This window comes from Strix uralensis, chromosome 12, assembly GCF_047716275.1.
Source record: "Strix uralensis isolate ZFMK-TIS-50842 chromosome 12, bStrUra1, whole genome shotgun sequence".
Classification (NCBI taxonomy): Eukaryota; Metazoa; Chordata; class Aves; order Strigiformes; family Strigidae; genus Strix; species Strix uralensis.
Window position 1 is genome coordinate 14595352 of NC_133983.1, and position 14157 is coordinate 14609508.

Genomic DNA, 14157 nt, shown 5'->3' on the forward strand with positions numbered 1-14157 from the left:
GGTGGGGTTTTGCTTCAGGTTTGTTTTTAGAAAGTATTTACTGTACCTAATTCAAGAGTGTGGGATCGAGTTTGCAAGCACGAGGATTTCCTAATTTTATTTTTGTCAGTTCAATGGAGGTTTCATGCTGGTAAAATACTAGTAGTTTCTCAGTAAAACCATAAAATAATTCCTTACTATTTCTGGCATGGTGTTTGTAATCAAAGCTATATTGCAAAATTACCTGTTTTTTATATAAGTACAGGGAACAGGCTCCCCTAGGACAAACACTAATGTTGGTATGATGGGAGCAGGCTCCTGCTGCCCAGCTAAGAGCTCATGCCACTCTCCATGAAGTCAAGAATATGTTGACACTAACTGAAACTGGATTTGCCATGAGTGATGATAAATCTAAAAAGTCCCAGTAGAAGTTCTGGTCAAAGGATTTTCAGGAAATGAGATATTTATTGGAAAGGGAAAAAAATACTTTCTGGCTAAGATCAAATTTAGTGAATTTCTTCCTGTGCTGTGTTTTGAGGGAGAGAGGCAGAGAAGAGTGGTCAGGAAGAAAAGCTCTTCCCTACCTCAGTTAAAACCAAGCTAAAATTTCCTGAGAAGCCCAAGGATAGGAGAAAACATCCACTGCTGGTAAGTGACTCTGGAAAGTGACCCGTAAAAGACAATTTGCCAGAACCAAGCTGGTCATTCTATAACAGTAAGTTTATAAGCAAGCAAAACATTCAAGCTCATGTCAAATACCAGGGGTCACCAAAGCACTTTCCTTGGTGCCCAAGAACAGCCTACTGCAGCTATAATTGGCCAATCCTCCTGAGTCCTGTCATTTAAATGAGAAAAAATTTATGGTTGTTTATGTAGGCTTTACGCCAAGCCTGTTTCTCTGATAAGCTTCTCTGGTGCATTTGTGTCTCACATCCGATTTTGAGTCCTCTGAATACTGAAGACAGCATTCCTTAGATACTTAAAATAAATTAAAAACACAACGTTGGGCTTGGACAGAGGAATGGGAACGTTATTCACGTGGCCCAGGCACTAAGGGCTCTGGGGAGTGTTGCTGGGAAAGTAGTCTTATAAAATCTTACATTAGTTCATGTATTTAATGATATATAATCCTCAAAATGGTCCTCCATAAACTGTAAATATGCATGATTTGAGCAAGTAATTATTTTCAGTAGCATGCTGCAGCAGCTGTATGGCTTGGCTGCCAGACACTACAAGTGTTTCCTCCAGCAAATGCATCTATTTGTGATATAACAATAATTATTTAATAAAACTTCTCACTTCTCCAGTACTTTGACCTCAGGATCTCCAAATAATTTCAAAATATTAATGAAATCATCACAGTATCACCTATGTGAGATTGGTGAGAAGAATTATCTCCACATGGGTAAAGCCAGACAAGCTAAGTGATCTGCCCAAGATGACATAGAAGCCTGTAGCAAGTGGAGTAAAACCCTGCCCCCTCTGATTCACAGGGCTGATTTACCTCTTTGTGACCACCACCCTATCAATCCTCTCAGCTAAGAATCTTTTCTCTGTCGTGCACTAATACCCTCTGCCAGAAGAAAGCCTGAAAGACCAAATGCTAAAGTTTGCTGCCACTGTTTATTTTATAAATGTGAAGACAAACTTTACCAAAAAACAATCTTTTATTTTATTTTGTACATGGCAAGATTCTTACAGGAAACAGCTTTTCTAGACCCCAAGTAAAAGCATCCTTAAGGTGAAGAGTAGCAGTGGAAACCTTTGATCTGTAAAATTAATTTGTAGGATAAAACCTAGGCTGCTTTCTGGTGTGGAACATCAATAAGTTTTCAGGCCACACAGACATCTCTTCCTTGAAATAAGCAGTAAACAAGAATTATTATGTATGAGTTAGTAATCTAGCCTGGATAGTAGGCATGGATGAAGTGCAAAGCAAGAAAGTCCTTCTGTTAGACACCACATGAGGATGAAGATAACACAAGCAACAAGAACAGATTTCCACTTCATACCGTGTTCCCTCAGGACCTGCTGACAGGAGCGAGAGGTGGATGTGTGGCCTGGCAAAAGGGGAGAGGAGAGGTCCTACCACTGTGCTGCAGTGTCACCAGGGGGAGGGACAGCAAGAAGTCAAAGATTAGAGACAGCAGGAAAACAGGTAACAGGAATAAGAACAGAAAACTATACAGTTGCAGAAGTACTGGGAAGTTTGGAAGAGGAACTTTGCTAGTGAGGGGGGACAGACTGAAGTTTCCATGGCTGCAAAGTGGTACAACCTTGCCTTCTTGGTAAGGGGATGATAAGCTGCCAAGAGTCTAGAGTCTTTAGACCCTGGGAACTCAGGGATCCAGAAAAAGCCTAAGATATGCATAACAAGTCAAAACGGGAAATGACCAGGGTACAGTAAGATTTCAAACAGTGCCAAGGGCAAAGGGGCAAACTTGCTATTTTCTGGGGAAAAAGGTGCTGACATGCAGTTAAGATCTTTAATAAAGAAATCCATTGTGCTCATTTGAAATGACGAACAAAAGATGCCCCCACAGAAATAGCAATAAAGTCTGAATTCTTCAGTAGTAGAGCAGGCACATGCCAGAGCAAATGTAGGCAGAAAGAAGGAAGAAGAAAAAAATCAAGGAGAGATGGAAAGCAGACCTTTTCTTCTTCACAGAAGATGCATCAGAGACAAAAACTTAAGTTCAATCCTTCCAGCACACCAGGAAAAAAAATCAGGTAATGGTGGCCCAGAGATCACACTTTGGGTCGGTCCAGAGCAGTAATGATGAGATTCAAACATCCAAAGGGTAGGACAAAGGAAAGATGGAGATTCAGTCAAATGATAGAAGAGTATCCAGGTGACACATGTTTAGAGGGGAGGCTAAACACATGAGAGCATGGACATGTTTGTGTGTGAGGACCAAATTTACCATGACAGGCACCAGAAAAGAAACAATCAGTTGGTTGTGAGAGGAAGAACTGATTGAGTGCTGAAGTGATGAAGGACAAAACTGATTAACTGGCACATGTGGAGATAGAGTTGATTTATTGTTGAAGAAGTGATGCTGATCTGTATTAAATTAGAAATTATTTCAGAGGGCTATGGCATTCTGGGGTCTAGTTTTCAGATGAGTAGAAGATCAAGGACATCACTAAAGCATTGACTAGACACTTTGAAAAATATATATAGGGACAACATACAGCAGAAACTTCGCATTAAAATTACAGGAAGCCAACTGTGTGTATTTCCTTTCATTCATTTTATTCTTCACTTTTTTTCCTTCCACCTGCTTTTCCCTTTGTTTTTAGGTAATACTTAAAAATTACAGAACCTGGAAATAGGAAACAGAAACATCTGTTGATAATGTCAGTGACTTGCCCGTGTTCTGTTCTGGATTATCTGGATTTCTTCCCCTTTGAGAGATGAACTCAACACCAGCCCAAGGGAATCTTCTTTTGGAGAAACTGAGTGTGTTCCAAGAAAACATTTTAAATGGGTGGAAGGGAAGGCAAGAAAGAGGAGGAAAAAAAAGAGTAGAAGGGAAAGATAAAAAACATGCACAAGAGATGTGGGTTTCAGACTGACAGTTGAGACCTGCAGATAATAGATGCTGATAAGGAAACAGGGAAATTTTAGCAAATCTTGTTACACTAAACAATAGGTGGCATTCCAAACACACAAAACTATGTGAAGAAGTGATTAGGCTCTCTGTGGTTTTTACAGAGAAATAAAAAACAGAGGGAGAAATCTTGTTAATTGGAGTATATTTTTTTTGTACTTTATGTGTTTTCCAACCCCTGAAAGGATCACAGCTGCTGTCAGTGATTGGTTCCACATTATGAATACAAAAATATTGTGGGAGGAATACATCTATGGTCAGTCAATCAACACAGAGAGAAGTTTCCATCATTAGTTGCCAGGCAACCCCCACCAATTAAAATAACCATCAAAAGCCATGCATTTCATGCTGGAATAATTAATAGCAGAATGCAATTACTACCTTTCAAGGAAACAAGGAGACAGAGACAAACTACCGTCAACTATTGATCGCATGCACTCTGATAATCAGAAATAGGGAATAGAAATGTTTTTAATTTCTCTGTTGGCTAGTTATCTATCAACACCACCTTTCCCTGGGGGTCAGCCTCCAGATCTACCAATGCTAGCTGCTAAAGCAGCCCTCAGTGAAGAACAATACTCTGTTTTTGACACACACACACACATCCCCCAACCAAAAAAAACTTTAAGCACATGCATCTTCAAGTATCTGACATGTTCCTATGGAAGTGAGGACTGTGCCAATCAGATGAGCCAACCTTAAAAAAACAGGTTCTCTCAGAGTTGAACTAACTTACAAGTAGTCACAGAATTGAAAAACTTGCACGACATAACATCTAACAGTATCATCTGTAGAAGGGACACAGTCAATGGACTGGTCTATTTATCTGCAGTCAAGCACACAGACCAGTGCCCTGCTGGACCAGAGCTAGCTAGGACAACAGACAGCAATGCAGAGAAACTACTAAATACCTCCTAAAATATAAAACCCAACTAAATACATTCTAAATAAAGGAGAGTTTCCTGTGTCAGCCACATCTCAAACATTTCTGATTACCCTTTTCCCATCCCATCCCTTTTTGTTTTTCTAAAGCCTGGAATATTATCAGACTAACCACGGATCAAGATAAAGGAAACATTTTTCAACCAATTGGTACCTGAAGGTACTTGGGCTCTTACATGGGCTGGTATCCAACTTTGACTTTTAATTACCAGAAGACAAGATTACATTCCTTTGCTGAGACTCATTCACGGTTCAGAGTCTTGCGCAAGGTGAACCTGAACCGTCTGAAGCCAGCTGTCATCTCCACCATCCAACTGCCTCTTTTTAAAGTGAGCACCTCCCTTTCCGTGAGTTTTGCATTAATGGGTTTGTCTGGGACTGCAGTTGCAGACATACCTGAAATAGCTTTTAACTATCTGTCTTGATAGGTGTTAAAACGGAAAGCGTGGGGCTAAGCACAGGCTGTAACTTATCCCGGAGACGCAGAATGACTCAGGCAGAATTCTGCACTCCTGCAGCAACGCTGCAAGTTATCTCAATTACACGTCTACACAAACCGCACATACAGCAAAACCTTCAGTCTTTTTTCCTAACCACACTCACACCTCTCCAAAGTGCTTGGCTTTTCCTGTGAATCACACCGCAAAGTAACTGCTCCACACGCAGTGCATCAGGACCTACTGCCAGCTCCAGTTATGACTTGGAAACCACCAAAGATTCAGGTGGCTGTGAATTCAATCTGAACATGGGGTCTGAGTCGGAGATGAGTAACAATCGCAGTTATGCAAGTTGAGGGCATCCAGCTCTCACGCTCCAGGCCATGGGGGTCGGGGAGGAATGTTCCCACATGCACAGCACTGAATCACCCGCCAGCTTGTCTTCCCCTGAGCACCAGGTATTAGCCAATGGCTCTGGCAGGATTACAGACCAAAAATCCCAAAATTCCAGTCTGCTCCGGTCCGACAGTATGTGGTTAGAAAACGGCAGTGTGCAAGGACATTAGCTACCCAGCAGACTTTCACTGCACAGCAATGTACCCCTTGCAGCAATAGTCATTAGCTTCTCTGCCTTAAGTGTTCTTGCTGTGTTTCGTTGGTGCTCAGAATAGTTGCATAAAGCAGTGCCAGTTAGAAGAACAGATACTGAACCTGCAATTGAGTCACCCAGAAGTCAGCCACGAGGCCCTGAAGAGTTAAAAGCCACCGATACACACACGTTTGTACCACTGTGATTACCAACTCTAACGCTGGTGGACACACAGTGTAGAGCTCATAGATTTGACAGTGAATTTTGTTTCATTCTATATGAAAATCACATTCACAAAGAATTTAATTTAAGGCCACAAAGCAAATACTGGCAGGGTGCAATTTGGAGGCAGTGACTCATGCCAAACTTATAAATATGCTGTGGGGACAGAACAAATATGAATTGAAAATGAACCTTCCACTGGGAAATTGGGTGTTTTAAAAACTCACCAACTGCTGATAAATATACACCGAAGGGACACATCTGCCTTAAGATGTTCTGCGCCTTACTACCACCAAAAGCAAACAAAGGTTTAACTCGGGGCAGCAAATACACAAAAGACAACTTCCAGTGTCACAAGGAACTTCTCTCTACAAGCTGGGACATGAGCAACCTCCTATTAATAGACATCTCCATACAGTAGCACTGAGTAGCCTCAGTCAGACGGGAGCTGTTGTCTTTGAGACTTAATACAAGCAAAAAGGCAGGTTGTGTTCACAGCCATGAACTGATACCCCTTTCACATCAGTTGGAGGGCACAGGCTAATCAGAACTGCTCTTTATACCTTCAGGGTAACAATACCTACAGTGCTACAGTTGTCCCACTCGGGCCTTTTAAAATGGCAGTGTTGTCAGCCCTCGCTGTGATCCTTCTCTTAGAGGCTTGTAGCAATGAGCTTGTGAAGTCTGGACAAAGGCTGGTGCTGAGGCAGCAGCAGCAGCGCCAGTAATCAGCTGAATTGCCATACCTTTATGAGCTGTCCCTTAAAATTAAGCTGGTGTACGAAACCCCCGTGAGAGCTCCAGTCTGATCAATAGCTACCAGGTAAGAAATGAGCTGCATACCTTTGGGATTATACAGTTTGCTTTAGGCTTCTGATTGATCTTGTGGTGATTTCCTGTGCCTTAAAACCAGTGGCAAAAGTGCAAATTAAAGACGAACGGCATGCTCAAACATTTGCCTTCATATAAGAGAACAGAATGTGTTCCTGGTTTTTATGGTGAAATACGTCTCAGCTTTGAGATTACAGAGACTTCAAACCCTTAGCTCTGCAAAGCTCATTCCCTGCCCATCTCCTACACCCCCAGAGTAACAAATAACTGATATTCCTCATTGTAAAGATTTATCTTACTGTAGTTTCTACAATCATTGCCACTGGATCAAAATTTTCAGTTTGAAAAGATGCTGTGGATTAGCATTATGATCTGCAAACTGGAGGCACCTGCTAAGTTATCTTCTGTAATGAGTACCAAATAGAGCCCATTCATTCCTGCAACTGATCACCTGCACTTAGAGCACACAAGCTATTTGGCATTTTGCAATTATTCTTCAAGAAAACCTGTCATGCTCTGAAATACTACCAAGAGTAATTAGATGATGAGCTTTTCAGGCAGATTTTTTCAGCTCTTCCCTTCCATAAGCAAAATCTGCAGTTGAACTCCTGCCAGAAGTAAATTTTTACACTTAACAGAAGGGACAGTGTATGTTGTTGCCTGAATTATCTCTGTTATTTAAGATTCAGCAAAGCATGTTTACATATGAGTAATAACATGTCTAAGCATTTTGCTGAATCAAGGCCCAAAGGAGGTTCCACTGGTGTTCGGGCTGAGAGAGGATTTGAATCTACATTTAAAAGCTATCCTAACAAGCTTCAGTTGTTTTCTCTAAGAGATTGTAGATAAAGATCTACATTGAACTACTTGATCCCAGGGAAACCAGATTACTTTGGCTTTTACATTACCTGAAGAGAATTATCTGACCTCTTAAAAAAAAAAAAAGCTACCTGAGGAACATAGCTTTTTGCAGAAGGCAACTGGGGTTTACACAGAGGTGTAACAAAAATTAACTGACAGCAAAGTTCTGAGATGCTGAACTTGCTCAGTTATAGGAGGAAGGCTCAACTATCCAAAGCCCACTAAACACATTAAAGAGAAATGCAGCACATAGAATGTGCCTGCTAGGTCAGGCTTTTCCTTTCCGTTCTTCTGACCTCAGCTCACTGGTGAGATTTCCTTTTTTTGAGGAGATCCTGTACAACTCTGAATCAACATATTACTGAGTTTTACTGCAGATTTGCAAGAACCTAGGAAGACAATGAGGAGATTTACCACCTGAGCATTTTACTAAAACATCTAAAGGGGACAGAAGTCTCCTGTTTATTTACTTTATCTCTGAAATATTTCTTCATCTTTCTGCGTTCATGTTCTCAAAAGCTAACCACCCTCACTGCAGAGTACCCCTGAGAATCCATCCTTGCATCATCACACTTCTACACTAGGAAGGTTGGAGTCCTCATGGAGGTGCCTGCATCTGTGAGTGTATTTTAGGTTTTCCTCTTAATTACAAGCATCAAAAACCCTCCAGCAATGGTGTGATATACAGTGGTGGGAGTCGAAAAGGACATCACTGAGGCAAGCGCTGTATGCTCCTTGAAAGCACAGGATGGCCCATGTGGCCATGCACTGCCCTTTTCGAGCATGGCACCCTGACAGATGGCACTTGGTGCCGAAAAGAAAGTTAAACCCCAAGAAGTGCCTAAGAAAGGACTCTTGACTCAGGCAGAACCTCCTACTGAGGGTGTCTCTTCCCACTTCTCTGAGTAACTGTACTTGTCTTTGCTGAGCTGAAAACACACGCTGCTGAGTGCTGAAACAAGGCCCTTAGAGGCTCCATCACTCATTATCACATTTCAGCCTGAGTGGTCTCCAAACCACAACTTTTCCCAAGGGTTTGAAATATATATAGTTTTTCTAATTTATTAATTGTAGCTGGTTAAATATTGGGCCCTTATCTACATCAAGTGTTTTCAGGTACAGAATTTTTCTTCTGCAGTTACTGCCTTTTACTTTCTAGATCCACTATATTGAAAGTAAGACTGATAACTGCTGGAGAAAAGTCTGGATCATTCTTGTTATTTGGGAAAAAAGGAGGAAAAAGGGCAGGCAAGCTTGCGCTCTTACTCTATCTCAGATTTCTAAGTATACATAGGAACTCTTTTCGGCAGAAAGTACTAATGTACTTCTCTACTATCCTGTCAAAGGCTCAGAAGGAGCACTAGTCCGTGTGCTGTGACCTTTTGCTTAACAAAGGTCAATAATGATCACCCAGTTACCTATGTATTGAATCTAAAAGCTTGGCTCAACTTAAAATGCTTTCCAAAAGGACATTTGGTCTTAATTTGAAAACAAGTAAGAATACAGAATTTGCCACTTCTCTTGCTGTTCCATTCCAGCAGTTAATCGTCCTCATTGTATAAAAACTGTCTTTGATTTCCAATTTGAATTGTGTAATTTAAGCCTTCAGAAAATACCTCTCTTGTGTTTGTCACTAGTATGTGTGAGACCACTTTCTAAAGCAGTTTTATGGTAAAAGTATTTACAAGCTCCAGCCACATGTCCCTCCTGTAATTTCTGATACCCAAAATACTGGGCTCTCACGATAGTGTTTCTCCAGCCTTTAATTATCTATGTAGTCCTTTCAGACCCTCTCCAGTTTTTCCTGATCTTGTTAAAGATGGGCATCAAAACTAGAGTGCAGAATATTCTCACCTGAGTCCCAGCAATGTCACACTGAAGGTAAAATAAACTCCCTGTTCATAAACTTCAGTACTGTGAGAAGTTTCTGTCTAGTTGCTTGTACAAGAGATCCTGTAAAGCCTTTTCAGCAGCACACTCCAGGATGCAATTCCCATAGATGGGACCTGCATGCCTCATTCCCAAGGTCTGGATGTACGGAAACTATCCTGAATCACTCTGGTTTTCCCAAGTGGGAAACCAAGGAGTTAATGCAACAGCCCCTTTTCCAGCTATGCTCATTTTGACAGTATTTCAGAGTTGAGTTGAGAGCGAAGGCTCTGCTTTTGACTCACAATTGCATGTCGCTGAATCTAGGCTTTGATCAAGTTTTTTTACCTTCACTCAGGCACTACTGCCACATTAGCAGCACATTCACCTTTTCAGTGCCTAACATAAGAAAGTCCCCATGCATTCCCCTTTTGATGGGGTTGTATCAAAGGTTGCAGACAGAGGGGAAATCCAAGCCCTTCTCACTTGTGAAACATCCTGGCGGATGATAGCTGGGCTCTCCAGGCCATGAGCAGTATGGCAAGAGGCTCAGAAGACAACCTGGAGCACTGTTTCCTTGTGTGTGCATGACTCATGGAAAGCTGTGTGAATCTCAAAATTCCACCAGCACTGTGGGGTGGGGCAAAACTACGCTCCAAACGGACATGTCTAAAGTCGCCCTACGGTAGGTGTACACTGGCCACACACACCTCACCAGAACAGTCAGAAAAGCTTGTTGTGCTTTTGAATAACTAAGTTAGGTTTGTATTTTGCTGTTAAAATACATTCCTCAGCCCTTATACATTCTTCTGAGGAACAGTGTGACCTGTGTACAGACCCCTGTGGTAGCAAACATGCATCCTGACTACTTAAAAACAACACGTCTGACCCAGAGAAGCTGGAATTCACCCATGCAATTAGGTTAGGTTAATGTTGGCGATGAGCAGATAGATTATTATCCCATATCATATTTTGTAATCCTCTGCTAATCAGGATGCTGTTCACTCTGGGAGCCAACAAAATAGCTACTCACTCACTGTCAAGACTTAAGCAAAGTCAAGAGCAATCCCTGAAGGTTTTATTCTAGAACCTGGTAATGGTCCAGTCACTTATAAAGGTCACTAAATTCTACGTTCAGGTTGTAGGTTTCTTTAAACCAATATTTATCTGTACAAATCTCAAGAGACAACACTTCTCCTTTCAAAAGTGAACTTTACAATGGTCTTTTCATTATCAACTTATATGGTTCCATGCCAATAAGCTTTTACTCTTTTTCTAATCCTTAATTAATCCTTTGTATAAACAATTTACGCTTGGCATATTCTGTTTGGAGTGTATCTTTTGCTGAGTATATGTATCGCAACAAGATCTTCAACATCCAGGCAAATATTTTTATATATTTATGAACCTAAATAAATGTGTGGGTATATCAAGAAAAATTACCTGACTCCTGAAAATTGAGCTCTCATACTTCCCTTGAACTCGGTGGGAATTTGTGAACTCTCAGCAGTTACAAACAAGACACTGAGGAGGTTTCCAACTTAAGAACACAATGCTTGACATAAGGCAAACACTTCTGAAAGTACTGCCCTGAATTTTCCAAGTCCTGCTTCCCCTGGACAAGCCATGACTTCCCCAAATCACATATAGAATACATCACTTTCAGACGCATTCAGATTAAAAGAGAAATCTAAAAAAGTCCTGAGAACAGCAATGAGGAAACAATGATCTACCTGTAAGTTTTCCTCTACAAAAATAAAATACTGTAATAGCTTGAGGTATTTCAACATGCAGTTTCTGTTTGTTCTTATCACATTCAAACATAAGAGAACAGTTTTTGAGCATTACATATACACAGAAATGACAAATATACATGCTTGACTAGAGTTGCATTTGCAAATAGAAAGTGAGGGAAAATATGGGTTGGGCTGCACAAATTTTATTGTTTTTCTGTAAAAATGATAAATGCACATTTACAGTTCCATAAACACAATTGATTTAAAGTATGCAGTGCTTTTAACGGTCAGGTTGAAGCCATTTTGTAAATGCAGCCCTTAAAACAACGAAAAATTGCTTTTCTAGGCTGTTGCTTAGGAAAACACCATTGAACACTTACAGATGGCAAATAAAAAGCAACTTTTCAAACTGAAGTCTTGCGTGGGAATTTTGCCTGAGGAAGAAGGCAAGATGAGGTCTCACTCTGTACACTGGTTGCTGAAGAATTATGTATTACAAAAGGAAGACACTTAATAAGACTACAGTAGATCTGACTTACCACAAGAGCAGCATGTGAAGCAGTTGGTATGATAGAGGTTACCCATTGCTTGGCAAGCCTGGCTCGCTCCATACACACCTTTTCCACATTTTATACAAATACCTACAAAGCAGAAATAGAATGAAAGTTAGTATCCTCTGCAGCTCCTAAAAACAGCTCCAGGCCATTGATTCCTAACACTCATGATATCTCCATCAAGCCCTAAATCAATGAGCTCCTCACCCTGAATAGATTCAAGTATCCAAGACAGCAGCAGGTGGTTTGAGTGAAACAAATGCATGGAAATTAACCCAAAATAAAAGGACGGGGAGAAGCCTCTGCTGGTGTTTCAATGCACAGAGACTGAGGCAGGCTAAAGACAGAAATCCAAAAGGCAGGTGCAACAAGAGAGGACAGAAAATTCACACACTCTCTGAAAGTAACTTGGTTTGCCCAAGAAATAGTGAGTGAGACCTTTACAGCTAAGTGCTCCATCACATTACATTCAATAATCACTAATAAAACAACTCATTCCAAAACCAGAAGACTTCTCTTTGCCCCGCTCCAGCAACGCAACATCAAGAGTGTTGGTCCATGGTGAAAGCCATGCAGTACTGGGAAAACGGGTCTCTCAGTCCCATTTAATAATTGTTTAACTCTCCATGAATATAGCATGTAACCTCATAAACAACCTGGCATCTTAGAGAACAGAAGAGCAAGGCTTCTACCTTCCTTATGGTCTAAGGGCAAAATTTCTGGCTGACAGTTCTGCCACAGTGGCGTCAGAAATTCACTTTGCTGCCCAAGCCTGCTCTTGGTGATACCAGGAATGACTCCCATGAAGTCCATGTGAGACCAAAGTATGAAGAGCCAACGCAGCACTGGCAAAGTCTGCAGTTAGCTCCACACCCAGCAGACTCACAGCAAAGTTCATTATTACAATAAGCAATACAAAGAGGGGGTTTGGGGGTGGTTTTTTGTTTGTTTTTGAAAAGCTTTTTCCTCATAGATACAGCTCTAAGAGTTTTTTGCCTATGCGTTTACTTCTATCTATGCATAGCCTCTCTAAATTCAAACCAGGGGAGGGGGATAATTCAAGAATCAGTTTGCTTCTGTATCCCCATAAAGAGGAAACTAAATGCTGGAGAATCCATGTCCTTTTGTCACATACTCAGGACTACTGATTTTAAGTTCTTCTGAGATGTCCATTGGTCTCTATTCCAATTGTAGCAGGACAGCACATCTCAAGACAAGGCTATGTGATTTTTTTTAAAATACTACAGTGGAAAATAAAAATTGAGATTTTTGCCTCCCACAACTCTATAATGAAACTGCTGTGCTCCATGTACTGTTTAAGGCCCTACTTCTACAAATGCAGGCACAAGATTAGCATTAATCATTAGCATCAACAAAATTGCTAATATACTTAAGAGTCTAAGAACTTGAGAACTACAAAATTGGTCTTTAATCATCCAGAATTCTCCCCTGCTGTGCTGTGAACATTTTATACAGAAAAACACACAGAAAATACAAATGCAAGCTGTCTGGGGGGAAATCAGCATATTATGAACCGGTAGAAACTTTTAATAGCAGCAAAAACAAAGTTAAGCTAACAAAGCATTTGCTGTCTCTGTTCAGTTTACATGGGTTTTGCTTTTATTCAGTCCCAGTATATGAATTGGCCTAAGCTGCCACGCCACAGAGACAGAAATGCCATCTGTCCCTGGCAGTTAGCTGCATGGAGATGAGTAACCCCAGCAGAAGAGCAGTACCCAGGAATACAGCTGAGACTTCACCTGGGCTCTCAGTGAGGTCTCACAGACAACAGGATGCCCATGAATATCTCTGCCCCCCCTCCCCAAGCTATTCAAGACACATTTTAAACACCATTTCTGAAACTGAACTGTTTCAGTTCAGTGCAGCATTAACACAGCCATCTGTATGGGCTGAGTAGTGTCATCAGTTTAAATGGGATACTGTCAATTTAAAAAAAATTGTATTTGAAGAAAGGAATCTTCCTATGCTACTCATTCAAATACTGAAATGGAAAGATCTTTCACTAAATCAAAGGTATAAACACCAAGAAACCCGTAACTCCCTCATTTCAAATCATGGAGATATTAGCCTTTCATGCAACTACCTCAATGTCCTGGCACAACGTTGCCATTTTGGACCATAACCACATCTGTGAAATGAAACAATTTTAAACAACAGTAAGTCTATTAATAATAATAATTTAAACCTGATTTCAATTTTCAGTGAAGCAGGAACTGAAAGTTTAACATCAGATGCCAACGTTCCAAGCTAAACCTGTAACACAAACTAGCTGCCAGCTAGATCCATCAGATCACTGCAAACAAAGTGTTAAGAAAGTGCTGGTCCTTAGGCTAGCTCAGCTTCAATACAGGAAATGGGAATTTCAGAAAATTTGTTGCCTTATCCAAGGCTGTTATGTCTATTTATTTATTTGTAACCAAAGGTTATGAAAAAGGTCTGCTATTTGCCATAAGTTAATGAATAACTGCTGATGAAAGATAGCTATTGATTACTGTGGACACT

At 40.8% G+C, this 14157-nt stretch overlaps 1 protein-coding gene across 2 annotated transcripts in view; it reads right to left on the reverse strand.

Moving 5' to 3' along the window:
- Positions 1 to 14157, reverse strand: part of WTIP (WT1 interacting protein) — an 86010-nt gene that overhangs the window by 42291 nt on the left and 29562 nt on the right. The window contains exons 1-2 of one of the 2 annotated variants that reach the window (XM_074881779.1): positions 13841 to 13889; positions 11620 to 11721 (exon numbers count right to left, since the gene is read on the reverse strand). In XM_074881779.1, coding sequence (XP_074737880.1) covers positions 11620 to 11665 — 46 coding nt within the window. In that variant the 5' untranslated portion in view covers positions 11666 to 11721; positions 13841 to 13889. Of the gene's footprint in view, positions 1 to 11619; positions 11722 to 13840; positions 13890 to 14157 lie in introns of those variants that run through there. The other variant, XM_074881778.1, reaches the window with a different exon arrangement.